The sequence below is a fragment of the Brienomyrus brachyistius genome, chromosome 9 (genome assembly GCF_023856365.1).
Source record: "Brienomyrus brachyistius isolate T26 chromosome 9, BBRACH_0.4, whole genome shotgun sequence".
Classification (NCBI taxonomy): domain Eukaryota; kingdom Metazoa; phylum Chordata; class Actinopteri; order Osteoglossiformes; family Mormyridae; genus Brienomyrus; species Brienomyrus brachyistius.
Genome location: NC_064541.1, coordinates 17,102,800 through 17,130,347, shown reverse-complemented (window position 1 = coordinate 17,130,347; position 27,548 = coordinate 17,102,800). Strand labels below are relative to the sequence as shown.

General features: G+C 41.8%; 4 protein-coding genes across 8 annotated transcripts in view; 2 read left to right on the top strand and 2 right to left on the bottom strand.

The window, feature by feature from the left end:
* LOC125748480 (C-type lectin domain family 12 member B-like) overlaps positions 1 to 18,351 on the bottom strand; it is a 42,293-nt gene extending 23,942 nt beyond the window's left edge. The window contains exons 1-6 of the mRNA XM_049024675.1: positions 18,115 to 18,351; positions 17,175 to 17,264; positions 16,856 to 16,888; positions 16,447 to 16,596; positions 14,475 to 14,684; positions 13,937 to 14,094 (exon numbers count right to left, since the gene is read on the bottom strand). Of these exons, the coding sequence (XP_048880632.1) occupies positions 13,937 to 14,094; positions 14,475 to 14,684; positions 16,447 to 16,596; positions 16,856 to 16,888; positions 17,175 to 17,217 (594 nt within the window). The 5' untranslated portion in view covers positions 17,218 to 17,264; positions 18,115 to 18,351. The remainder of the gene's footprint in view (positions 1 to 13,936; positions 14,095 to 14,474; positions 14,685 to 16,446; positions 16,597 to 16,855; positions 16,889 to 17,174; positions 17,265 to 18,114) is intronic.
* The window catches only part of gpatch4 (G patch domain containing 4), a 74,573-nt gene extending 51,556 nt beyond the window's left edge, over positions 1 to 23,017 (top strand). Inside the window, exon 11 of the mRNA XM_049024666.1 lies at positions 22,575 to 23,017. The gene's annotated coding sequence lies outside the window, so the exon portion shown is untranslated. The remainder of the gene's footprint in view (positions 1 to 22,574) is intronic.
* On the top strand, positions 5,669 to 9,656 carry LOC125748479 (C-type lectin domain family 9 member A-like). Of its 3 annotated transcripts, none has more exons than XM_049024673.1 (9): positions 5,669 to 6,097; positions 6,617 to 6,706; positions 7,025 to 7,057; positions 7,307 to 7,387; positions 7,531 to 7,680; positions 7,842 to 8,027; positions 8,519 to 8,676; positions 8,997 to 9,112; positions 9,346 to 9,656. In XM_049024673.1, the coding sequence occupies exons 2-9, from the start codon at positions 6,664 to 6,666 to the stop codon at positions 9,488 to 9,490; spliced, it is 912 nt and encodes a 303-aa protein (XP_048880630.1). In that variant the 5' UTR covers positions 5,669 to 6,097; positions 6,617 to 6,663; the 3' UTR covers positions 9,491 to 9,656. The 3 variants fall into 3 exon arrangements, with proteins under 3 accessions (XP_048880630.1, XP_048880628.1, XP_048880631.1); XM_049024671.1 differs by having other exon boundaries at positions 5,670 to 6,097; positions 6,589 to 6,706; XM_049024674.1 differs by having other exon boundaries at positions 5,670 to 6,706; positions 7,842 to 7,976.
* LOC125748481 (C-type lectin domain family 9 member A-like) lies at positions 12,593 to 26,600 on the bottom strand. Of its 3 annotated transcripts, XM_049024677.1 has the most exons (8): positions 26,442 to 26,600; positions 25,738 to 25,818; positions 25,440 to 25,589; positions 25,198 to 25,293; positions 24,540 to 24,706; positions 23,872 to 23,987; positions 23,492 to 23,637; positions 12,593 to 12,750 (listed from the first exon to the last, which is right to left on the bottom strand). In XM_049024677.1, the coding sequence occupies exons 1-7, from the start codon at positions 26,503 to 26,505 to the stop codon at positions 23,493 to 23,495; spliced, it is 819 nt and encodes a 272-aa protein (XP_048880634.1). In that variant the 5' UTR covers positions 26,506 to 26,600; the 3' UTR covers positions 12,593 to 12,750; position 23,492. The 3 variants fall into 3 exon arrangements, with proteins under 3 accessions (XP_048880634.1, XP_048880635.1, XP_048880633.1); XM_049024678.1 differs by lacking the exons at positions 23,492 to 23,637; positions 23,872 to 23,987 and adding an exon at positions 13,477 to 13,592 and having other exon boundaries at positions 12,593 to 12,890; XM_049024676.1 differs by lacking the exon at positions 12,593 to 12,750 and having other exon boundaries at positions 23,326 to 23,637.
* Positions 26,601 to 27,548: the final 948 nt, after the last annotated feature.

Genomic DNA, 27,548 nt, shown 5'->3' with positions numbered 1-27,548 from the left:
ACGTTTTCCACGTTTGATCAAGGGGCACGAAGTAACACTTTGAATTGTTGAACGTCCAGCCACTTGGGCAGTGTGAGCATCTTGTCTCTGTACAGGAGAAACCAGGAGTAATAATACATACTAGCTCTCAGGTTGTCCATTCATCTATCCTCCATGACCGATATCCAGCATATAGCTTATATGTAACAGGGAACAGCCTGAACAGGCTGCCAGCTTATCACAGGCGTACACTAATGCACTATGGGTAATTTAGTGGTTCCATTTCACTTAATCCCATGTTTGTGAAGGTTACTGCATGGGTGGTGTGTGGGTGCAGGTTAGGACTCGTGCTCATGATCAGAAGGTCGCTAGTTAAAATCATGCAGCCATCAGTGGTTTCACCATTGTGCACCTCAGTGAGGCCCCTGACCCCAGTTACTCCAGCAGCACTGTCTGGTCCTCACTTGCTTTGGGCAAAAGTAATGTGTGTGCATGAGTGTCACCAGAGGTGTGAATCAAACAGAAGATAACAGACCTTCCCAATATATGAGGGAAAACACCACATGAAATACAGCAGAACTTGGAAGGCCAGGACTCACCGTTTGAACAATATTTTTCCACAGGAAAGTTACGGAACTGTAAAATCTCATCCAGCAAAGTCCGATCCTTTCGCAGCTGTGTGTTCTCACTCTCCAGTGACTCCTTCTGAGCAGTGAGGTTACTTTCAAGCTTTTGTAGCTGCTGATTGGCACCATTTTCCTTTCTGAGTTGCCCTGCAGTAAGATAATCTGCAGACAGACACAGTCATGCTGAATAGACCTTCCACACCATGTTTTGGGGTGAGAGAGTTAACATGGGCTTCGATGTGACACAAAGGAATTCAGAAACGCAGGAATCAGTCCATTAACACAGCAGAATCTGATAGTACTTACAGCAGACAGAGAGAGCGATGATACCAGCCAGTAAAAAAGCACAGGTGAGGCTTAGAAATACTACAGCGCACTGCTGGGGCTGATATCTGTGCTCAGGTTTCTCTGGAGCCTGAGCAGGGGAACAAGTTTCCTGACCAGTTGTCCGGGAATCTGCAATAAAGCAGGACAATGAAATACTGTAAAGCGTTTATACTGAAAATGCAACAAAAGATATTTTATGTCTATCGTGAACATAGGTGGCTCTAGGCTTTTCTCCCAGGGGCTGCACGGTGTCAGGCAAACGGAGTTACACATGTCTGCAGCGTAGTAACCTTACACACACTGCATTACAGGATAAATACAAAACCTTAAACCTATCACTGCAAAAGTCATTAAATTGAAAAAAGCAACAAATATAGGCTCCATAAGCAGTTAACTAGGCAAGTCACTGCAACGATCACACACATGAAAATATAAAGCACATACATTGTTCCCTCGAACCACGAAATCTCACTGACCACGTTATCTGAAACGATAGCGTTCAGCTACAACATTCACTTTCGGTGTAAAAAAGCTCTGGATGGCATCCAATGCCGTGTCGTATTTATCATCGTTAGTTGTGAGTGTATTAAAAAAGATCTTTGACCCTCTACACCCAAGCAGTGGATAATCAACGGGCGCTTTCCTGCATCAGGCAAATCCAAGTGTGACATGGCCAGTAGATACTTCTCAGACATACAGACCCATGCCTTGTGTGGTATCGGAGGTTCCCTGACGTTTTGTAGAAAAGGTGCGAGCTAATTTAGGTTCAGAGTTACCATCCTTGTCGCCAGTATGTTGAGTTGCAGAGTAAAGGACACCGGTTTAGTCTGTAATTTCCCTTTAATTACGAGCAGAACACCAGCAAGCGTACTCTTACTGTATAACTCTATATCAGGGCTGCTAAGGCTGCTGCAGGAGATCTGCCATTCTGCAGAGCTTAGCTGCAGCCCTAATGTGGCACACCAGATACAAATAATCAGGCCCCTTCCATTGGAAGTGTACCCATAGGGGGCGCTTAGACCACTGTAAGGGCACCTTATAGGGCACTGCGTCACATTCTCTCCAATAGAAGGGCACTTCATAACGGCACCCTTTTACGTTGGAAGTGTACCCATAGGGGGCGCTTAGACCACTGTAAGGGCACCTTATAGGGCACTGCGTCACATTCTCTCCAATAGAAGGGCACTTCATAACGGCACCCTTTTACGTTGGAAGTGTACCCATAGGGGGCGCTTAGACCACTGTAAGGGCACCTTATAGGACACTGCGTCACATTCTCTCCAATAGAAGGGCACTTCATTACGGCACCCTTTTCCGTTGGAAGTGTACCCATAGGGGCGCTTAGACCATCGTAACAATGTGGTATAGGGCACATCCTCACTTGAAGGGGGCTAAATCATGTGAAGGGCAGCCAGAAGCGGCATTTTTACCATTCAAAAGGGTATTTTAGCAACATTTCTTCAGCCATAGGGACATGGGTGGGCAAATTCCACCCCCTCAGTCAGTGACAATTTCCTGGGCTGCTGTTTGTTGCCAATCTGCCCCTGGCAAAGCTCGTAACTTACCGTCTGGCTCAGCATGTATTTTCACTGGAGCTAGTTCTGCTTTCTTCACTTCTGCATACACGGCTTCTTCGTTCTTTTTGACTGAAATTTTGAAGAAATTTAAAAGTATTATACAGTAATACTGAGAATGCATGGACAGTGAAGTCCTGCAAAACCCTTCAAAAATCAGTTATTTGCCCACAGTGCAGACAAATGTTTGACATGCGTTACAAATACGAATATTGTAGTAATATGGTGACTGTTCAGTGAAAAATCAAATGAAATAAGTCATACAATTACAAAATAGTAAACATTTATGAAAAAGCTGAAATAGATTATTTCACAATATCAATGTATGATAATTAAAGGTATGTTACAGTAAATGGCAAAGTAAAGCCATTTACATCTACTGATTCTGAGAGGATGTTGAACTGTCTGCATTTTTGTAAAATTCTGTAATTTAAATGTTAAAATTCAACATTTTATTGCATTTACATTGTATAGCATTATTTGCTTTTGTCGAAAGTAACAAATAATTTTTTTGTGCTTCATTTAAAAAGATGGATGGATGTCTTCACTTATATTTAATAATAAAAGAAGCTTAGAACATTTTCAGACATGAATGTGGACCCAGTTGAATTATGATATAAATATAAAGTGCCACGTATGAAGTATGTTGGAGAGACGATACTGGACTCACCTGGAGCCGTGGAATTGTAGGGTGTGGTGAAAACCACATTGGAATAACAGACCTCGTCAGACATGTCTCAGGTATGGCTGACTGACTCTCATATGAGCAGATATGCTCAGAGACTGACTGGACTGGAGATTGCTGCTAGAAATCAATCAAGCAATCAATCAAACTATCTATCTATCTATCTATCTATCTATCTATCTATCTATCTATCTATCTTCTGTTTGGTTGTGTTTCTCACTTGATAGGTTGTTTGATTCATTTCAGCCTAAAGGGGTTCCTTTATCTGCTCAGTGTACAAGAGAACTTCCTTGTTCTGTGGGAACGAGTCACAATGGGTGTGTTTTACAAGTGTGTTTGTCAAAATGTTTTACTTTGTCGCCAAATTTGCCTAAGAGAAACAACACAGTTTTGTCAACTGCTTTGGAGCATTTTTCAAATGATTTTTCAAACATTTGTGTCACACACCCTTGGGAGCTCGCCGGGTCATTAGGAAGATTGACCACACCTGCCGATACACTCAGTGTGAGGTATCGTTCATCCATGAGACCACCTACTGAGCTCGTCCATGCCTCCCCGAGTGTTGTATTACATAACAATTTGCCAAACAAGTGTACTCACCACACCACAATGTCACTTCTGCACAGAGTATCATTTCTCATTGCTTCACACAAATTTCCAAATGTTTTAGTACATATATGCAAATGGTTTTGTACGATTGTCATCATCTGGCCCATTTTTGGTTGCTTTACTCTTGTTCGTTCTCATTGTGATCATTTTACACCCAAAACTATACATATATGTGACCATCATGTTAGTTACCACATGCAAAACCGTTTTCAAAATAATCTAAAAATATATTCCAGAAATTGCAGTGTTATGCCATTGTTGTGTTTTTGGTTCCCACAGTACATGATTTCGTCATTCTATTGCCATTTTGCTGTTTTTGTGTTATATAGTGGTATGTAACTTTCTTATTTGTTATTGTACTGTGTCTTGAGATCTGAAGTTACATATACATGTGACTGCTTTCTCTTGCTAGTGAACTTTACATCCTGTAATGTAGAGCCTTGCATTGTTGAAACTGGTGCCTTTGATTAAATAAGAAAATTATGGTAAAAGAATAAAAAAAATCTTAATTGCTCAAGGGGTTCATAAACATTCAAGGGTACAGGCAACAAGAGGGTTTGACATCAATGACTGGACTGGGGAACACAGGACTGTGAAGCATGTATGTACAAGACTAAGGAGGTAGCTAAGGAGAGGCAGCTGGGAGTGATTAACATGAGGGTAGGAGCGAGAGGTAAGACATACGAGTAACAGGTGTGGTTTACTAGGGAGGAGACAGGAGGGTCAGGTGGATGTGCAGGGCACGACATCTGGTAAATGCAAATATTATAGTCCCGTTTTCTGATTCTACTCCTGTGGAAACATCCAGCGTGTATCAAAAGTACATACTGTTGTGGCAATTCTTTGATCATGTCGAATAAAACAACAGGCAAACTTAGCTGAAATTCGTTATTCTGCAGAGGAGATAGGGAAGAGTCAACCATATATTTGTGTACAACAAGGTATACAAAGGCCTTAATGAAATGAAATTTTATTGCTTACAGTATAAGTATAGCACAACAAGTTGTTCCAAGCATTCAGTGTCTAAGACACTAAACAGAGCAGAATGAGAATTGGGGAAGTAGGGGTTCACAGTGTCCGTCCTCTCAGCGTACTCTTTGCCCTGTTGGCTGTGCATATTTGCAGAACATGAAGTGTAATCCCCACACCATGATGTCACTTCTCATTGCTTCACGCAAATTTCCGAATGCTTTAGTACATACCTCGTATTTGCAAATAGTTTTGTACAATTGTCATCATTTGGCATAATTTTCAGTTGCTTTAGTCTTGTTGATCAAAATTGAATACTGTATGTAGTTTCCCTTTGTGGTAATTTCACAGCCAAAACTATAAATGTATGAAATCATCATTTTAGCCACCAAATGCAAAACCTTTTATCAAGCTTTCAGAACGATTTAAAATTATAATGTAACGATTTAAAATTATATTCTATGGATTGCAATGATACAGCATCGATGTTTTTGGTTCCCACAGTAATGCCACCCCCCCCCCCACAGAGGACTGCTTTATTTTAATTATCATTGCAAGTTTTTTGTATATTTATATAATGAAGTCAACAAGCAGAGGTTAGAGGAGACAGGAAATGAGGGGGGTGGGAGAAGCAAGGGGGGTAGAAATGCAGAAAAAGGGACCACAGAGACTGCCGCACAAAACAAGGAAAGAAAATAAAATGAAAATAATAATAATAACTATAATATTCATAATAATAATTCCAACATCAACCCTAACCTAATACAAATTAACAACAACTTACAGTATTATCATTAAAACAAAGATGTGTGTGTGTGTGTGTGCCTCTACCTCTGTATGTGTGCACTATTGGTTATGTGTGTGTGTGTGTGTGTGGCGTAGAGGTAGGTGTGGTTGTGTACCTATATCTATGTATGTATTTATGCGTGTGTGCGAGTGTAACGATTTGTCCTTGGATGTGCTAGTAGTTAATGTGGGGGGCAGCAGTGACACCCCCCACCCCGACCACATGAACAAAGCCGCCGGGGATAAAGCCAAGAGGCCCCCCAGCTGTCCCCAGAACGAGGGGCCACACGTCCAAGAGACCAGCACGTGCCCAACCGGCCAAGGTGCATGCGAGGAAGCACCGAGACAACAGCCCCCTACATGAAGAGCCCCACCAGAGGCCATCAGACAGGAAGCCACCGACCCAGCCCACAACCCCCACCCCCAGTGCAAGCTGGGTTCAGAACCAAGGAGGCCCGGAAGCCAGACACCCGCGCACATCCCCCCTGGCAGGAGGCCCACCGTGCACCTATGGCCGATACATAGGGCTCAAGGTCTGATTTGTAAGTGAACTCATTATTTAAAGTGTTTCGCATGTGTCAATGTGGAAAGACAGTTGGCAAAATAGTGTAGGAATGTAGAAACTGGTAGTTATGGTCTTGCTGGAAGAACAGAATTACAAACTGGGCATAAAGCAGTGAGTTGTGTTGTTTACAGATTTGCAAAAAGAGTGTAATGAAATTACAAAGTGAGTGTAAAGGGGAGAATGTGCATCCGGTTTGACACACTTGCTAAATGCATTGGCTACATGTGTTAATGGCTTCAGAGATTGTGCTTCATGAATGACTGATAGTGTTTAAGCATTCAAAGAAAAGTACAAGTTTTAAGAAATACTCTTATAATATTGAGAATTTTAAGCATGTTTCATGAAATGTGCCAAAGTAATGGAGAAAAACTATAGATAGAAAGAAAGGAAGGAAGAAAGAAAGAAAGAAAGAAAGAAAGAAAAAAAGAAAGAAAGAAAGAAGGTATGAAGTGAAAGTTCCCTTTTCAGATTTTTATGTCAGCGATCTCTGGTCCAGACAGTCTGTCGGTATATCTGCTCCTGTGAGTCAGCGATACCTGAGACATGTCTGATGAGTCTGTTTATTGTGATATGGCTTCGGTTGCCGGTGAGTCCAGTATCGTCTCTCCTTCATAAAAAATGTCTCCTTTCCTTTGCCTGTCAGGACCACAAACAGGTCAAACACATCTCAGCTGGTTCCACATTCATGTCTGAAAATGTCAAATGTTTTTTCTTATTAAACTGAAATGAGGACATCATTCCTACTTTTTGACTGAAGCGTGAAAAAAATTAATCTCTGCTTGTCACTTTGGACAAATGCTATATAAAGTTAATGCATTATAAATGTTTAAATTTAAATCAGCCATGGGGTAGAGCGTGTATCGCCCGGCACTTTCTTGGGACTCACGTGTTGGTCTCCTGCCAGGACTGAAAGGGGCTCCCCGGTCCGTGTCTGAAGGTGGGTGATGATGGCACGTCCGAGTGTGAATAGCTTTGCAGCTGCGTGTGCATGTTAATCATTGAAGGGCTACTTACAATGCTAATGATATTTCATAATTTGTATCACTTTTAACAAAATATTTCTGAATGCACTAAAGCCTGCCTGTTTGTTCCTTCGAGAGCCCTATATCCCTCTCTCGTGCTAAAACACATATGTACAGTGTTTTATTATCAGTACAAACGCTATTGTATTGCTTCTAAATTTTAGTCAAAAAGAACGAAGAAACCGTTTATGCAGAAGCGAAGAAAGCAGAACTAGCTCCAGTAGAGACACATCCTGAGCCAGACGGTAAGTTACGAGCTTTGCCAGGGGCAGATTGGCAACAAACAGCAGCCCAGGAATTTGTCCGGGGGGAGGGGGATCTAGATGTCCAGGTGTTTTATTTTCAGTATAAACGCTTTACAGTATTTCATTGTCCTGCTTTATTGCAGATTCCCGGACAACTGGTCAGGAAACTTGGTCCCCTGCTCAGGCTCCAGAGAAACCTGAGCACAGATATCAGCCCCAGCAGTGCGCTGTAGTATTTCTAAGCCTCACCTGTGCTTTTTTACTGGCTGGCATCATCGCTCTCTCTGTCTGCTGTAAGTACTATCAGATTCTGCTCTATGTTAATGGTCTGATTCCTGTGTTTCTGAATTCCTTTGTGTCACATCGAAGCCCATGTTAACTCTCTCACCCCAATACATGGTGTGGAAGGTCTATTCAGCATGACTGTGTCTGTCTGCGGATTATCTTACTGCAGGGCAACTCAGAAAGGAAAATGGTGCCCTTATGGAAGCCAATCAGCAGCTACAAGAGCTTAAAAAGAACCTCACTGCTCTGAAGGAGTCACTGGAGAGTGAGAACACACAGCTGCGAAAGGATCGGACTTTGATGAGTGAGATTTTACAGTTCCGTAACTTTCCTGTGGAAAAATATTGTTCAAACGGTGAATACTGACCTTCCAAGTTCTGCTGTATTTCATATGTTGTTTTCCCCCATATATTGGGAAGGTCTGTTATCTTCTGTTCGATTCACACCTCTGGTGACACTCATGCACACACATTACTTTTGCCCAAAGCAAGTGAGGACCAGACAGTGCTGCTGGAGTAACTGGGGTCAGGGGCCTCACTGAGGTGCACAATGGTGAAACCACTGATGGCTGCATGATTTGAACTAGCGACCTTCTGATCACGAGCACGAGTCCTAACCTGCACCCACACACCTCCCATGCAGAAACCTTCACAAACATGGGATTAAGTGAAATGGAACCACTAAATTACCCATAGTGCATTAGTGTACGCCTGTGATAAGCTGGCAGCCTGTTCAGGCTGTTCCCTGTTACATATAAGCTATATGCTGGATATCGGTCATGGAGGACAGATGAATGGACAACCTGAGAGCTAGTATGTATTATTACTCCTGGATTCTCCTGTACAGAGACAAGATGCTCACACTGCCCAAGTGGCTGGACGTTCAACAATTCAAAGTGTTACTTCGTGCCCCTTGATCAAACGTGGAAAACGTGGAACGACAGTCGTCTTGAATGTATCAAAATGGGGGCTGATCTGCTAACGATACAAAACAAGGAAGAACAGGTATGACAGTCCAGTGAACTAAATCATATTTCTGTGACAGTACTCTTAAATGTAATAACTTATTGACTGTTGTATTGCTACCCACAAAGATGCATTTATGAAAACTACTGTCAATCAGCACAGAATATGCCTTTCATCTAATGCACCTATGAACATTCACATTATTGCTGCCCATGCACTTTGATTTAATAGGGTAACAGTTACTAAATCAATTCTCAAAATTTGGGAGTTTTTGAATTACTTAAACACCACTCCTACTGTTCTTGAGTCTGTATCTATTATGCAGCGTGGGCATGAGTAACCTCACTGTCTCCATTTAGATGTTCATCATGAACCTTGCACCTACATACTTTGACGAATGGCATGGTTACTGGATCGGACTGACTGGAAATGCAAAGGATTGGGTCTGGATCGATGGCTCTTCACTGACCACAGGGTGAGAGCTGGTACCACGGCAGCGTGAGAGATTGCCCCAATTCAGTTCATCAGTAGCTTCTAAATCTTGCCTTTGATATCTAAAATGATTGAGCAGAGTTCTGTAAACTCAAAGACAAATTCCTGTCACATATCAAATGTTACTGAGAATCTCAAATTGTAAACACCAAGTATTAAAAGTATTTATAAAGTTTTGTATTGAATTTAAATTTCAAACTATTCCTCCTGTTCCAGGTTCTGGGCAGATAATGTAAGCCAGACTAAAACTCACGTTTTAACAAACACTGGCCATGAAACCAAAACTCCGAACAGCTGGAGATCAACACCACCTAACATGCTTAACCAGTGGATCTGTGAGAACAGGGCCCTGCTGTTCTGAGGTCCGTTAGTGGCACCTGCTCTCCGCTGGTCTGCTGGATGGAGGCCCCTGATGCTGCTGGGACCAGCTACCTGTGTAACAGTTCTGCCTTCAGACAAATGTCTGTCATAGATGTGAAAAAGCAGATAAACGTCACAAAAAAAAACAAATAAAAGTTCAGGAAGGAGCAGTGCCTGGGCTTTCATTTATCAACCATGCATACGAACAACTTTGTGCGTAAACTGGGCAAATGCACATTTTTACATATAGGATGGTATTTATCAATTTCTTCCTGTATTTCGAAATGTGTGTAAATTTATGGACACCCCTGTCCAATGTGCATGCAGAAACCCCTAGTGGTGGATAATTGTAACTGAAGCAAACCAATCAGCACATACGACATTCAGTACTTGATGCGGCCAGTTAAACACAACCATAAAAGGACCTGATTCCGGACAGCCCGTCCTCATTCGTGGGTGATGGAGCTGCACTGTCAGTGTCACCATCTGGATCTCCATCCTGCGCTGCCCCATCCCTGCCACAGGCTGATTCCTTACAGATCTGTGGCCTCATTTGTTTTTTTGATGGTCATTTCCACATCAAACCACTTGTTCCTCACCTCTGCCAGCATTTCAGTTACTGATCGTACAGCATTAACTGTCACCTGTCCCCATGCTAGGTCCCTCTCTTACTTCGACAGGCCACTGGCAAAGTTGCCCAACAATATGTACTTGTTTTAGCAGAATGTCCATCTCATTCTTAAAGTTCTGTTTCCCCGATTCGGAGTTTTTATTTATTCATTATTCTGTAACAGCAAAATACAATCACAGAATAACAGCACAAGCATATAGTACAAGATATTTTACACATAGGAATAAGCATATAGGGGTAAATGCCTCTTTGTGGTCTCCATTTCTGCACATTCTCCAGTCTATGCAGCTAAGCTGAGGTGCGGTTTGATGCATGTTGCACGCAAGTTATATGTGCATATATGGTTCATTAAGGGCCTCTATTTAAATTATTCTTGCAGTGCACACATAATCTTTCAATTGTACAGCTTTATACACAATCGAGAAATACAAATGACTTTCATCTGCATTTCCTGAGGGTGCCTCCCCCTGCCTGTGGCCTGTTTCCTGGCACTCTGCCACCACTCAGTGACATCACTATTACTAGTGATGTCACTGAGCAAATGCAAGATGAGGAGATACCAGACCAGCAGAGTGCCAGGAAAAAGGGCAGAAGCAGGGGGGAGGAGGGGGCTGAGGATGAAACTGCAGTGGTAAGAAGATCAAAAAAAAGAAGAAAGCAAAAGAAGTGGGACAGTGACAGGGAAGGAAGCATCAGGAGATGCAGATTAAGGTCATTTTGTACCCTCACAGTTATGGATATCTAAAGAAAATCTGTTGTCATATATATTGTTTGTATGGTGTTTTTTTTCTTAATGTCAAGTCCCAGTGGCTGGCAGTGCAGGGCAGGCAGTGCAGAGCAGGCAGTGCAGAGCAGGTAGTGCAGAGATTAGAGGAAGTTTCGAGTAACTGACTGGTTGAGCTACTGTTTACTGAGGTTTGGTTGGGCTTAACCTTGCTGTTAGTATTGGCCTACTTTTTCTACAACTGCGGTCTTTGCCTATTCTGCTGTACTTTGTAAAATGTCTGGTGCAAGGAAAGCAGCAAGAATATTGATGCTTGAACCATGTCAGATTTTTTAATAGGTTAGATTTTTCAGTGATCGATCTCACTGCTGGCAACATAGCTTATGTCCATAACAATTCTAAAATTAAAAAATAGTTACACTGTCCTTTATTTAAATACAGTTTATAGAATTTTTGTGAAGCGTAGCTTCATTTTAAAGCAGCTGAATGTTAAATCACCTGACAGCATCAGTATGGTCCCGTTCTGTGAAATTCCTCTGCTGAAGACCAAGCAGGCCTGAGACCTTGTCAGACCGCTGTGGAACCTTGGATGAATCGGCTGAAAATGTGTCCTACTAATCTGCAGCTCTTATGAAACTGACCAGTATATTCTTCAATCATATTAAATTTTGGTTACTTCTAAAATAATGATGAAAAATGTCCCACAGTGTTGCACATCAGTTATAGGATGTGGGTCCAAGGGGTCTTTATCAAAGTGTGCATAGAATTAGTCCTATACGTGTGCATTTGGATCAGTGGTATGAACAGACAAATTTGCATTTCTCAATTGTGTATAAAGCTGTACAGTTGAAGGATTATGTGTGCACTGCAAGACTAATTTAAATCGAGGCCCTTAATGAACCATATATGGGCATATAACTTGCGTGCAACATGCATCAAACCGCACCTCAGCTTAGCTGCATAGACTGGAGAATGTGCAAAAATGGAGACCACAAAGAGGCATTTACCCCTATATGCTTATTCCTATGTGTAAAATATCTTGTACTAGATGCTTGTGCTGTTATTCTGTGATTGTATTTTGCTGTTACGGAATAATGAATAAATAAAAACTCTGAATCGGGGAAACAGAACTTTAAGAATGAGATGGACATTCTGCTGGACAGAATTAAAATAAAACAAATAGATATTGTTCGGCGACTTTGCCAGTGGCCTGTCGACATAAGAGAGGGACCTAGCATGGGGACAGGTGACAGTTAATGCTGTACGATCTGTAACTGAAATGCTGGCAGAGGTGAGGAACAAGTGGTTTGATGTGGAAATGACCATCAAAAAAACGAATGAGGCCAGAGATCTGTAAGGAATCTGCTTGTAGAGTCTGAAATGTGAGGAGCCTGTGGCAGGGATGGGGCAGCGCAGGATGGAGATCCAGATGGTGACACTGACAGTGCAGCTCCATCACCCAGGAATGAGGACGGGCTGTCCGGAATCAGGTCCTTTTATGGTTGTGTTTAACTGGCCGCATCAAGTACTGAATGTCGTATGTGCTGATCGATTTGCTTCCGTTACACTTATCCACCACTAGGTGTTTGTGCATGCACATTGGACAGGGGTGTCCATAAATTAACACACATTTCGAAATACAGGAAGAAATTGATAAATACCATCCTATATGTAAAAATGTGCATTTGCCCAGTTTACGCACAAAGTTGTTCGTATGCATGGTTGATAAATGAAACCCCAGGCACTGCTCCTTCCTGAACTTTTATTTGTTTTTTTGTGACGTTTATCTGCTTTTTCACATCTATAACAGACATTTGTCTGAAGGCAGAACTGCAGGTAGCTGGTCCCAGCAGCATCAGGGGCCTCCGTCCAGCAGACCAGCGGAGAGCAGGTGCCACTAACGGACCTCAGAACGGCAGGGCCTTGTTCTCACAGATCCACCGGTTACGCATCTCAGGCCAAGCTTGTCTCCAGCTGTTCAGGGTTTTACTCTCTATGTTTGTTAAGATGTGGGTTCCATTCTGTCTTCCAGCATCTGCCCAGAACCTGGAAGAGGAGGAACAGTTTCAGATTTAAATTCAATACAAAAACTGTATAAATGTCCCTGGATGTTTACAATGAGTTTCTCAGAAACATTTGGTATATGCGAGGAATTTTTAAAAACTTTGAAGTCTATGGGGCTATTATTGGTGCAAAATCACTTGCAAATGTGGATGGACAGTTGGGTAAATGTATTTCAATCCACGTTTGCGTAAATGCGCCTGAGTTCTAACTGATATGTCTGTATTTACAGTGATTGGAGCAAAACAGACTTCTTAGCCATTAATACCTATGCACACATTTACAGATTTGTCTACACACATACAAGTCTCAGTACACTTGCAAATCTCTTTACACATTTAGAGATTCATTTACAGGTTTACAAGTCTGATTATGCAACCGGATTCTGCATAAGCATTTACAGATTTCTGTACACATTTACGCACACATGGATTGAAATACAGGTACACAACTGTCCATCCATATTTGCTACAATAGCCCTGGAGAAGTCATCTTTGAGTTTACAATACTGTGCTCAATCATGTTAAATGTCAAAGGTAATCTCACACACTGCTGTGGTATTAGCTCTCACCCTGTGGTCAGTGAAGAGCCATTGACCCAAACCCAATGCTGTGCTTGTCTAGTCAATCCAATCCAGTAACCGTGCCACTTGTCATAGTATTTGGGTGCAAGATACATGATGAACATCTAAATGGAGACACTGAAGTTAATTATTCCCGCACTGCATAGTAGATACGGAATCAGCAAACCTGCTTGCAAGAACAATAGGAGCAGTGCTTAAATAATTCAAGAACTCCCAGGTTTTGGGAACTGACTTAGTAACTATTTCCCTGTGACATCAGAGTATAGATACATGGGTAGCAGAAATGTGAATGTTCACAGGTGCATTAGATAAAAGGCATATGCTGACTGATAGTGGTTATCCTATGTACATCTTTGCGGGTAGCTACAGAATAGGCAATAAGTTATGAAATTACTACATTTAAGAGTACCGTCACAGAAACCTGATTTAGTTCACTGGACTGTCGTACCTGTTCCTCCTTGTTTTGTATCGTTAGCAGATCAGCCCCCATTTTGATGCATTCAAGACGACTGTCGTTCCACGTTTTCCACGTTTGATCAAGGGGCACGAAGTAACACTTTGAATTGTAGAACGTCCAGCCACTTGGGCAGCGTGAGCATCTTCTCTCTGTACAGGAGAAACCAGAAGTAATAATACATACTAGCTCTCAGGTTGTCCATTCATCTGTCCTCCATGACCGATATCCAGCATATAGCTTATATGTAACAGGGAACAGCCTGAACAGGCTGCCAGCTTATCACAGGCGTACACTAATGCACTATGGGTAATTTAGTGGTTCCATTTCACTTAATCCCATGTTTGTGAAGGTTACTGCATGGGAGGTGTGTGGGTGCAGGTTAGGACTCGTGCTCATGATCAGAAGGTCGCTAGTTCAAATCATGCAGCCATCCATCCTCCAGTGAACCCAGAGGCGTGAAGAGACCTTCCCAATATATGGGGGAAAACATCACATGAAATAAAGCAGAACTTGGAAGGCCAGGACTCACCTATTGAACAATATTGTTTTGCAGGAAAATTATGGAACTGTAAAATCTCACCCAACAAAGTCTGATCCTTTCGCAGCTGTGTGTTCTCACTCTCCAGTGACTCCTTCAGAGCAGTGAGGTTACTTTCAAGCCCTTGGAGCTGCTGATTGGCTTCCATAAGGGCACCATTTTCCTTTTTGAGCTGCCCTGCAGTATTCTGGGAAAGATAATCTGCAGAGGGACACAGCTAGGGCTGCACAATTAATCGAATTTTAATCACGATTTTGGCTGTCACAATTAAATTAAGATGATCGTCGGCGATATTAACATTTGAATAGCGGGCTCTGCTGCATATTAAATTAAGTACTTTCTCAACCAAAAGTCAGCCAACCACCAGGGGCGAACAAAAGAATAGACTGTATGAACGGCAACATCAAATTGTGACAGAGTGAGACGTAATTTCGGTGTGACCCCCTGGGTCAGGCGAGCAGGCAGAAAGCGGGAAAGGACGAGGTAGGTAAGGGGAATGCAGGAATATGAGGGTTCATTAAAGGAACCGGGGTAGACACTGGGCAAACAGCGACAAACATCAATGACGGATTTGACTCAGACGGACTTAGACATGGACTAAATACAGAAAACAAGCCGAAATAACAAGAAACGGCTGGGCACAATCAGGGAAGCACAAGTGGATGATCATGGGGCGTGGCACACACGAGGACTGGACGCGCAGCTCATGACAGTCGGGAGCAGAATGTCATATGTTTTTGTGCTTATCAATTTAAGTACTTCCAAAGATTAATCTTAATCACACAACAGTAATAAAATAAAAACCTTGTTTTAATATAAATGCTAAAAGAATAGATCGCTTTACAGTTACAGTTGGGTATGGGTACGCGGTCTTATTTAGAAAAGATACACAAAGAGATGCATATAATGTTTATTCATTAGTTTTTGTATTTGTCCGAGTAACAAAGCAAAGGAATGATAAGCAGCTTCAGTCGAAAATTGCATTTTACTTCTAATTTCAAATAAAATGCAGGGTTGGCAACTTTAGTCAGCTGCATGGAGTGAGAATCTCTGTTCTGCACATACATTTACATGTATGTAAGTTTTATTACCCTTTAAATAGTCTGTAGGGTTCGCAAACTGACGTAACGTTTTTGATGCAGCTAATTTTAAGTTCAGAATGGAATATAGATTTGCCGTAAGATTTCTGAAAGAGTTTGCAACCCTGAACACGTACATTTTTTTTTGTTTCACCTGTATTGATTTGTATAGAAAATAACTGTTAAAAAGCAGAAACTTCGACCAACATGAAATCACCAATAAACGACTTCTATTTATTCAACATTTTATAAAATGTATACTACGTTTAAAAATTTACAGCTTTACGGACAGAACAGCCATTCCGTTGTGAACAGTAATTACGTCCTTTTGAGTGTTGCTAGGTGCTGTTATTAACACTAATAACACATTAGCGCAAACAAAAGGACTGCATACACCGAAGTAGTTCTCGCTTGTTCATTGGCGTAGGAAAATGCGATTCAAGTGCTATTAGGGGGTAATCAGTGTTACCTGCAAGATCGCTATTTTTCTTTTTGCTGCAAGTGTTTTCATTATTACTTTATTTAACTTAACACACCACATCTTTAAATTCTCATCCTTGCATTAGAATATAGACCAGTTAATATTGATGGTATCTCCTGCTCCATCATATGTTTTTAAATTACTACACACTGAATATTGAACTGAAGCTTGACATAAAAAATTCAGCAAATAGCAAATCAAATCGTAATCGCAATATCTGTCAGAAAAATCCCAATTAGATATTTTCCCCAAATCGTGCAGCCCTAGACACAGCTATGCGTAATAGACCTTCCACACCATGTATTGGGATGAGAGAGTTAACATGGGCTTCGATGTGACACAAAGGAATTCAGAAATGCAGGAATCAGACCATTATCATAGAGCAGAATCTGATAGTACTTACAGCAGACAGAGAGAGCGATGATGCCAGCCAGTAAAAAAGCACAGGTGAGGCTTAGAAATACTACAGCGCACTGCTGGGGCTGATATCTGTGCTCAGGTTTCTCTGGAGCCTGAGCAGGGGACCAAGTTTCCTGACTATTTGTTCTGTAATCTGCAATAAAACACGGCAATGAAATACTGTAAAGCGTTTGTACTGAAAGTAAAACACTGTACATGTGTGTTTTAGTACGAGAGAGGGATATAGGGCTCTTGAAGGAATCAACAGGCAGGCTTTGGTGCGTTCAGAATTTTTTTGTTAAAAGTGATACAAATTATGAAATATCATAAGCATTGTAAGTAGCCCTTCTAATGATTAACATGCACACGCAGCTGCAAAGCTATTCACACTCGGACGTGCCATCATCACCCACCTTCAGACACGGACCGGGGAGCCCGTTTCAGTCCTGGCAGGAGACCAACACGTGAGTCCCGAGAAAGTGCCGGGCGATACGCGCTCTACCCCATGGCTGATTTATATTTACAATGCGTTAACTTTATATAGCATTTGTCCAAAGTGACAAGCAGAGATTAAATTTTTTCACGCTTTAGTCAAAAAGTAGGAATAATGTCTTCAATTCAGTGTTCAGACAGGAATGTGGAACCAGCTGAGATGTGTTTGACCTGTTTGTGGTCCTGACAGGCAAAGCAAAGGAGGCATTTTTTATGAAGGAGAGACGATACTGGACTCACCGGCAGCCCAGGACACATTGCCATAGACAGGCTCATCAGACATGTCTCAGGTATCGCTGACAGTCTCACAGGAGCAGATATGCTGACAGACTGTTTGGACCGGAGATCGCCGTCATAAAAATCTGAAAAGGGAACTTTCACTTCAAACCAATCAATCAATCAATCAATCAATCAATCAATCAATCTATCTATCTATCTATCTATCTATCTATCTATCTATCTATCTATCTATCTGTCTATCTATCTGCCTTTTCTGCCTGTCTATCTGTCTGTCTGTCTACCTGTTTACCGTTTGGTTTTGTTTTTCAGTTGTTAGCTTGTTTGATTCATTGTAAATCCAGTCAGCCTGAAGGGGTCCTTTTTTCTGCACTGTGTGTGATAGAACTTCCTTAAATGTGACCCATCACTACAAAATGAGTCTTATGGGTGTATTTCTACCAGTGCGACTTAAGACTCATTTTGTGGTGATGGGTCACAAATGGTGTCACAATGGGGGAAGTGTGTTTGTGAAAATGTTTTACCTAAAGAAAATTTGCCAAAGACATTAGTTTTTCTCCGTTACTTTGGCACATTTCATGAAACATGCTTAACATTCTCAATATTATAAAAGCATTTCTTAAAACTTATACTTTTCTTTGAATGCTTAAACACTATCAGTCATTCATGAAGCACAATCTCTGAAGCCATTAACACATGTAGCCAATGCATTTAGCAAGTGTGTCAAACTGGATGCACATTCTCCCCTTTACACTCACTTTGTAATTTCATTACACTCTTTTTGCAAATCTGTAAACAACACAGCTCGCTGCTTTATGCCCAGTTTGTAATTCTGTTCTTCCAGCAAGACCATAACTACCAGTTTCTACATTCCTACACTATTTTGCCAACTGTCTTTCCACATTGACACATGCGAAACACTTTAAATAATGAGTTCACTTACAAATCAGACCTTGAGCCCTATGTATCGGCCATAGGTGCGCGGTGGGCCTCCTGCCAGGGGGGATGTGCGCGGGTGTCTGGCTTCCGGGTCTCCTTGCCTGCCCTGGGAGGGTGGGCTCCCCCTCGGTATTTGGCTCCTCTCAAGGTATCGTCCTATTGGCGAGTTTTTCCTTGCTACTGTCACACTCTCTGGGGGCATTATACAGTACTGTACATAAATATTCAGTTCAACTCAATTTTATTTTCACGGCCTGTTTTCACAGTAGGCCTACATTGCCTCAAATCGCTTATTGTATAGTTTCGCGCTGCATCTCGGTGGCTCGTTTTCGGTGGTTTTTCATAAGCTTTGATGAGTCTATATTTATCATTGTGAGAAAATGGCTTTCTGGTATGTTTTCTAACCTCAGGTAGCTGCCAGACGCAGATGTGTTACCGCAAGGCAAAGTAGGTTGATCAAAGTAAAGTAAAAAAAAACGCAGTTGTCTAAAAAGACCCTAAACGAACAATGTATGTGGGCTCCCAGCAAACACGGAACATTCCCTTAAGGCTCTCTGAAGGTTCCAACCTTTAGAGAACGTTCTAAAAAGGTTCCATGAAATGTGACCTTTTACGAACGTTCTAGAAAGGTCACATTTTGTGGAACCTTGGGAGAACCTTTAGGCAACGTTTCCGGAAGGTTCTCTTAAGGTTACGTTTTTGTAACCTTTTACGAATGTTCCAAGAACGTTCTCTAATGGGCACATTGTGTGGAACCTTGGGAGATCCTTTAGGGAACGAATCCTGAAGGTTCTACTAAGGTAACATTTTTGTATCCTTTTACAAACATTCTGTGGACATTCCCTTGAGGTTATTTTTTTATAGAACTATGAAATAACCTTTAGGATATCTGGATTAAGTGCAGAAGACACATTTTATTGCTGTGCACTGTGTGCTGTTGTGTGTCCATCAACACTGATCTCTAAATTTGAATGCAATTATAATTGTTTACAGTGTGTACTCTATGAAATCCAACAAACAAGAGCACATCCGGGTATTCCATCAGTACTTGACACATGAACTTAATCGATTGATCCCTGATAAAGAACGCGCGCGCCTAGTGCCTAGGGCGCCAGATGTGAAAAAGACGACGCGCGCTGCCGGACGTTACGCATTGTCGGGGGAAGCAGCATCTTAGAGACGGGTGATGTACATGTTGTATAAAATGTCTAACTATGTCATATTATATAAAATGATTTCTGAGAAGATTACATGTGAATTTTTTTTAGCATTACACGCACTAATCTGACAGGATTTCTAAGATTTTTTTACTATTTGATTCACATATTTTACTTTCAACGTAAGCAAGCTAAGCTAACCTGACAGGATTTCTGGTTGCAGAGCATTCTGTCACAGGTCTCCAAAGTTCCGGATCAGTCTACCAGCCAACGTCAAAAATTCAGACGCACTCATGATATTTTTGTCAAGGCTAAAAACTCACTAGCATATCGTGCCGAAGCTGATCGCTAGTTCACTCCGCCAGTTAGGGTTATAGTCTGCTGTGCAGAGCGTGTTGGGGATCAGTGTCACTGATTTTGGATGAACTGGGTGTCCGGTGCTGTCACTCTGGATTCATGTGTCCCATGTGTTGTTGCAGATTTACAGGGGGGGGGGGTTTGCCAATGGGTGGAGGGGGGCATCACGCGGACGGTTGATCGGTAAAATTCAAGAAGTGTAATAATTTCCTCATTTGCTAGGGTTAGTCTGCAATTTTTGTATACGTCTAATTCTGTGCTCTCCACCTCATTTTACAAGTTGTCTACCACTCAAACAAGACAATAATGGACATGGGAGATGTAATGTTAGTCTTGTATCTGTGGCGTTTTGTTCTCATTAGGCTACTTTGTGCCAGTTTGCTTGACAGTGAACAACCAGTGGACTCCAGTGGTAAAATAAATCTGGGTAGTGCAAAGCCTCAAAGTAGAATAGTCCATTACACCTGGGACGGAGGCAACTTTGTCTGTCCTGAAAACTGTCATTAAAAATACAAATTATATACATGCTGCTATCACTCAAATGATCACATTTTACATCCTTAAATGTAACTTCTGGAAATTCTATCGTCATGGGGCCAGACGGTGCAAATAGCGTGGCTGACTGGGATAATCTCCCGTTTATTGCACTACAGTGACATCTACTGGCAACTATCAGAAGCGGCACGAGCACCTGCCTGCCCTCCAGCTTTGAGACTCAAATCTTAAAATTTGGACAGTGCGAACTGGGACTTCTTGCTCATTTGACTTCCTCTGCCGCCCCCTGGAGGATGGATCTGGTCCCTCCCAAGGTGTCTTCGTTCTAGGGAGTTTTTCCTTGCCACTATCACCTCTGTCTTACTCACTGGGGGCTTAGGGCAGGGATACTGTGAAGTGCTTTGAGAGAGTGTAATGCTGTGAAAATACACGGTACAAGTAAAATTTAATAGAACTGTGGTTTTGACCACTGGCAGATAATTTGTAATTTAAGAGTCTTAAAAATGTAATGCAAAAACTTTTTGAGCTTCACAAAATAAACTAGCATACCGCATTTCCACAAACTGTAATCAAATAATGAATTAAGCCATTAGATACTTGGATAGTAAAGTGTTTTGGTTAATTTTTCATCTTACTTAAAATCCTACTGTAAAATATAATGGAATATTTATCCCAAATATTTAACTGTCATTCTAGTAAAGAATAGAAGTGTCAGATAAATAGGCACTTTGTGGGTGACACTGCTGTCTCATTTTCAGGGTTGGGGGTTTGAATCCAGCCTCTGCTCTGCTTGTGTGGACTTTGCATTTTACCTACAAGACACTCGGCTTTCTTGCATGAACTCCGATTTCCTCCTGCAGTCCAAAGACATTGCAGTTAACTGGCATCTGTAAATTGTCCAATGTATTTGTATGTTCCTGAATGTCCGCATGTATGTGCTCTGTAATGGACTGGCATCCCGCCCAGGATGTACCCTATCCTCATGCCCTGTGCCGTGTGGGATATGCTGCAGGCCCCAGGTGGATTGATCAATACATCAGAGGCATTTCAGGAATAATAAATGTAAACGTGAAGTCCTTCGAAAAAGTGGCTGCACCCTGACTGCAAAGTATCCCAGCAGCAGAGGGGAGGGGAGGGATGAATAGAGGAGGAGCAGACAGATGAGTTTGGTTAATCCCAAACTTCCAGTCTTTTGTTTGATGTCCCCTCATTATTAAAGTATTGAAGGGGTGTCTCTCTCACTACCATTTGGACTCCAAGGGGCACAGAGCCTCAGAGCAGAAGCTGCCACAGAGAGCCTGAGACTGAAAGGATGGGAAGAGCAAAGTAACTAAAACACAAGGAATCATAAACCTATCAGAGAGTCAGAGAATCACCTACGTCCCCCAAGAAGAGACTTGCAGCATGGAGGTCCCCAGCATCCATGGGAACTATATGGGAACTGAGACGTTCCAGATGCTGCAGCTCAACAGGAGTTTGGGTATTAGGTACATTCCATTTGATGATGCAAGCAGAAATGTGCAAAATTTTAGTCATTCACAAAAATCATATGGATTATGATTAATTGCACTTTTTCCTCAAATGACAATTAACAATCACGAAACAACAAGTGTAATCCCCACACTGTAATGTCACTTTTGTCAGTGTTTTAGTACCAACAGGCAAATGGTTTTGTACAATTGTCATCATCTGGCACAATGTTCAGTTGCTTTAGTCTTGTTGGTTAGAATAGATTATGTAGTTTCCCATGGTAATAATTTTACACCAAAACTATATATGTGTGATACAGTATCGTTGTGTTTTTCTTTCCCACAGTACATGATATTGCCATTTTGCTGTTTTTGTTATGCAAAAAAAATGTTCAGAGCCTTGAGGAAGCAGTGACAGAGAGTGCAAACAACACAGTGGTCAATAAAAAGAAGAAGAGGAAAAGACACTTAAATGAAATGTGTGATTCTCCAGCTCTTGGGGAACCAAGCGATGAGAGAGGGCATGTCCATCCAGCAAAGAAGAAATGCTTAGATAAGGAGAAAATGACGGTTTGTAACGAAGGCACCGGCAGCTCTAAGAATGGAGTAACGCTCTATGCAAGTAAAGACTATAAAGACGAAGATGCCTCCATAGGGGTCTTAGGAGATGATGGTGCAGGTCAGGAGGAGAAGGTGGAGCAGTGTTTAGGTGGACTGGATGAAGAACAGTTTGCTGAAGCAGCAGTGCCTGCTGAGGACTCAATTTGTCAGACTAAGAAGAAGAAAAAGAATATTACTAGTGATGTCACTGAGCAAATGCAAGATGAGGAGATACCAGACCAGCAGAGTGCCAGGAAAAAGGGCAGAAGCAGGGGGAAGGAGGGGGCTGAGGATGAATCTGCAGCGGTAAGAAGATCAAAAAAAAGAAGAAAGCAAAAGAAGTGGGACAGTGACAGGGAAGGAAGCATCAGGAGATGCAGATTAAGGTCATTTTGTACCCTCACAGTTATGGATATCTAAAGAAAATCTGTTGTGAAATCATGTGATCATTTCTATGCTTTTTTAAAGTCAAATTGCAGTGGTTAGCAGTGCAAAACATTGATGTACATCGTAAAATATCTGGCGCAACGAAAGATTGAGGAGTATTGGTATTGAACAATGTCAATTGTTTTAACTGGTTAGACTTTGCAGTGATCAGTCTCACTGGTGGCAATATAGCTTATGAAAATAATGATTGTAAAGACCTCTGTGGAACCTTGAATGAATCGGCTGAAAATGTGTGAGGAAGAAGTGGTTCGATCTGAAAATGCATAAAAAAAATGTTAAATGATCGGAGCCCACATCTGTGTTCAAGTACCACATCAGTGTCACATCTGGATGGTCAAATAGCTGGCATCAGAGGTGAAACATCCCTAACAGGATTCGTTCCAGCCTTATTGTAGATGAAGAATGAGGATGGGCTGTCAGAAATCAGTAAGATACTGTTATGGTTGCATTTGACTGACTGCATCAAGTAATTCGTGTCACATGCTGCAGTAAACCAATGTATCTGATTTGCAGAGCTGTTTGCATCACTTACGCTTCTCTGCCACTAGGGGTTCATGCATACACATTGGTCAGGTGTGTCCATAAATATACGCACATTTCTAAGCACAGGAAGAAATTGATAAATATATCCTATGTCTAAAAATGTGTGTGTGCACAATTTACACACAAAACTGTTTGCACACACAGATGATAAATTAATGCTCAGATACTTTTATTTGTTTTTTTGTGACGTTTATCTGCTTTTTCACATCTATAACAGACATTCGTCTGAAAGCAGAACTGCAGGTAGCTGGTCCCAGCAGCATCAGGGGCCTCCATCCAGCAGACCAGCGGAGAGCAGGTGCCACTAACGGACCTCAGAACAGCAGGGCCCTGTTCTCACAGATCCACCGGTTAAGCATGCTAGGTTTTGCTGATCTCCAGCTGTTCAGGGTTTTGTTTTCATGGCCTGTGTTTGTTAAAACGTGAGTTTCAGTCTGGCTTACATTATCTGCCCAGAACCTGGAATAGGAGGAACAGTTTGAAATTTAAATTCAATACAAAAACTTTATAAATACTTTTAATACTTGGTGTTTACAATTTGAGATTCTCAGGAACATTTGATATGTGACAGGAATTTGTCTTTCAGTTTACAGAACTCTGCTCAATCATTTTAGATATCAAAGGCAAGATTTAGAAGCTACTGGTGAACTGAATTTGGGCAATCTCTCACGCTGCCGTGGTACCAGCTCTCACCCTGTGGTCAGTGAAGAGCCGTCGATCCAGATCCAATCCTTTGCGTTTCCAGTCAGTCCGATCCAGTAACCGTGCCATTTGTCACAGTATGTGGGTGCAAGGTTCATGATGAAGATCTAAATGGAGACAGTGAGGTTACTCATGCCCACGCTGCATAGTAGATACAGATTCAAGAACAGTAGGAGTGGTGTTTGTAATTCAGAAACATTTTGAGAATTGATTTAGTAACAGTTTCCCTATTAAATCAAACTGCATGGGTAGCAATAATGTGAACGTTCATAGGTGCATTAGATAAATGGCATATTCTTTGTTGATTGACAGTGTTTATCCTATGTACATCCTATGCGGGCAGTGCTGGCTTAATGGTTAGGGAAGCACACGTGCAATTGAAAGATTGCAGGTTCGAATCCCTGCCCAGCAAGGCAAAGCTGAGGTACCTGGAGCAAGATACCACCCCCAAGCACTGCTCTCTGGGCGCTGAATTAGCTGCCCCCTGCTATGTCACATATGGGTTAAATGCAGTGGACACATTTCGTTGTGGTGTGTCAACAATGACAATTGATCTCTAAATCATTAGGAGTAGCTACACAATAGGCAATAAGTTCTGAAATTATTACTTTTAAGAGTACTGTCACAGAAACATGATTTAGTTTACTGGACTGTCGTACCTGTTCCTCCTTGTTTTGTATCGTTAGCAGATCAGCCCCCATTTTGATGCATTCAAGACGACTGTCGTTCCACGTTTTCCACGTTTCCCACGTTTGACCAAGGGGCACGAAGTAACACTTTGAATTGTTGAACGTCCAGCCACTTGGGCAGTGTGAGCATCTTGTCTCTGTACAGGAGAAACCAGGAGTAATAATACATACTAGCTCTCAGGTTGTCCATTCATCTGTCCTCCATGACCGATATCCAGCATATAGCTTATATGTAACAGGGAACAGCCTGAACAGGCTGCCAGCTTATCACAGGCATACACTAATGCACTATGGGTAATTTAATGGTTCCATTTCACTTAATCCCATGTTTGTGAAGGTTACTGCATGGGAGGTGTGTGGGTGCAGGTTAGGACTCGTGCTCGTGATCAGAAGGTCGCTAGTTCAAATCATGCAGCCATCAGTGGTTTCACCATTGTGCACCTCAGTGAGGCCCCTGACCCCAGTTACTCCAGCAGCACTGTCTGGTCCTCACTTGCTTTGGGCAAAAGTAATGTGTGTGCATGAGTGTCACCAGAGGTGTGAATCAAACAGAAGATAACAGACCTTCCCAATATATGGGGGAAAACACCATATGAAATAGAGCAGAACTTGGAAGGCCAGGACTCACCGTTTGAACAATATTTTTCCACAGGAAAGTTACGGAACTGTAAAATCCCATCCAGCAAAGTCCGATCCTTTTTGAGTTGCCCTGCAGTAAGATAATCTGCAGAAAGACACAGCCATGCTAAATAGACCTTCCACACCATATATTTGGATGACAGAGTTAACATGGGCTTCGATGTGACACAAAGGAATTCAGAAACACAGGAATCAGACCATTAACATAGAGCAGAATCTGATAGTACTTACAGCAGACAGAGAGAGCGATGATGCCAGCCAGTAAAAAAGCACAGGTGAGGCTTAGAAATACTACAGCGCACTGCTGGGGCTGATATCTGTGCTCAGGTTTCTCTGGAGCCTGAGCAGGGGACCAAGTTTCCTGACCAGTTGTCCTGGAATCTGCAATAAAGCAGGACAATGAAATACTGTAAAGCGTTGATACTGAAAATAAAACACCTGGACATCACGATCCCCCTCCCCCCGGACAAATTCCTGGGCTGCTGTTTGTTGCCAATCTGCCCCTGGCAAAGCTCATACTGTAACTTACCGTCTGGCTCAGGATGTGTCTTCACTGGAGCTAGTTCTGCTTTCTTCACTTCTGCATAAACTGTTTCTTCGTTCTTTTTTACTAAAATTTAGAAGCAATACAAAACTGAAAGTTTTTTTATACAGCAATTCATATACATATTGTATATATTTTTATACAGTGCATAGACAGTTAAGTCCTGCAAAACCCTTAAAAAATCAGATCAGTGCAGACAAATGTTTGATTTACATCACAAATACGAATATTGCAGTAATATGGTGACTGTTTAGTGAAAAACTCATACAATTACAAAATAGTAAAAACTACTGAAAAAAGCTAAAATTCTCTGTATCAATTTATGATGATTATAGAATTTCAGTAGCAAGCAAAGCCATTTAAATCTACTGATTCTGTGATGAGTTTGGACTGTCTGTTTTTTACAGTTGTCTCATTTAAATGCTAAATTTCAACATTTAAACTGCACTTGCATTACATAGGAGATATTTTGTCCAAAATGACAAGCAGAGAATTTTTTTTTGTGCTTCAGTCAAAACGATGGAATAATCTAAATGATGTTTTATTTAAATGTAATAATTAAAGAACCGTAGAACATTTTCAGACAAGAATGTGGATCCAGTTAGTATATGTTTTACCTATTTGTGACCCTGACAGGCAAAGCAAAGAAGGGGAAGATATTTGTGTAGGAGACACGATACTGGACTCACCTGGAGCCGAGGAATTGTAGGGTCTGGTGAAAACCACATTGGAATAACAGACCTCTTCAGACATGTCTCAGGTATGGCTAGCTGACTCTTAATATGAGCAGATATGCTCAGAGACTGAGGACTTCCGTCAGAAAAATCCCTTAAAAGTCTGAAAAGGGAAGTTTCACTTGAGACCTTTTCTATCTATCATCTGTCAGTCTCGGTTGCCAATTCTCACGCATTTGGCGTGACACGCTTTCGGTGATTCGCGCTCATGGAAGAAATCTTACGGCAAGTCTATATTATCCTATCATAAAACTGAAATTAGCTACAGCCGTGAATTTCACAAAGTTTTCTGCTCCAGTGATTGTAGATCTTTTTGTCAGATGTTTCCATGGGATACTGAAGTATAATTACAAGCATTTCAAAGGCTTTTATTGATAAGTACATCAAATTTAAGTCACTATTCACAGTGTTGGCCATTCTTTCTCCAAGACCTCTGCAATTCACCCTGACATGCTGTCAATCAATTTCTGGACCAAATCCTGACTTATGGCAGCCTATTCTTGCATAATCAATGCTTGGAGTTTGTTAGAACTTCTGAGATTTTGTTTGTCCAACCACCTCTTGAGGATTGACCACAAGTTCTCGATGGGATTAACGTCTGGGGAGTTTCCTGGCCATGGACCCAAAATGTTGATGTTTTGTTCCCTGAGCCACTTAGTTATCACTTTTGCCTTATGGCACGATGCTCCACCATACTGGAAAAGGCATCATTCATCACCAAACTCTTCTTGGAAGGTTGGGAGAAGTTGCTCTCGGAAGATGTTTAGGTACCATTCTTTATTCACGACTGTGTTCTTTTGCAAAACTGTCAGTGAGCCCACTCCCTTGGCTGAGAAGCAACCCCACACGTGAATGGTCTCAGGATGCTTTACTGCTGGCATGACACAGGACTGATGGTAGCGCTCACCTTTTCTTCTCCAGATAATCTTCTTTCCAGATGCCCTAAACAATCGGAGAGAGGATTCATTAGAGAAAATAACTTTACCCCAGTCCTCAGCAGCCCAATCCCTGCACCCTCCCCCCACACCATAATGTCACCTTTGCACAACAGAACATCATTGC

Excerpts from the sequence above, each read along its gene's own strand:
- LOC125748479 (XM_049024673.1), top strand. The coding sequence starts at position 6,664 with ATGTCTGATGAGTCTGTTTATTGTGATATGGCTTCGGTTGCCG. Across the intron at positions 8,028-8,518 it reads GGAAAAATATTGTTCAAACG|AGACAAGATGCTCACACTGC; the intron begins GTGAATACTGAC and ends TCTCCTGTACAG. Across the intron at positions 9,113-9,345 it reads GGCTCTTCACTGACCACAGG|GTTCTGGGCAGATAATGTAA; the intron begins GTGAGAGCTGGT and ends CTCCTGTTCCAG.
- LOC125748481 (XM_049024677.1), bottom strand. The coding sequence starts at position 26,505 with ATGTCTGAAGAGGTCTGTTATTCCAATGTGGTTTTCACCAGACCCTAC. Across the intron at positions 25,590-25,737 it reads GACACATCCTGAGCCAGACG|ATTCCAGGACAACTGGTCAG; the intron begins GTAAGTTACAGT and ends GCTTTATTGCAG. Across the intron at positions 25,294-25,439 it reads CATCGCTCTCTCTGTCTGCT|ATTATCTTACTGCAGGGCAA; the intron begins GTAAGTACTATC and ends GTCTTTCTGCAG.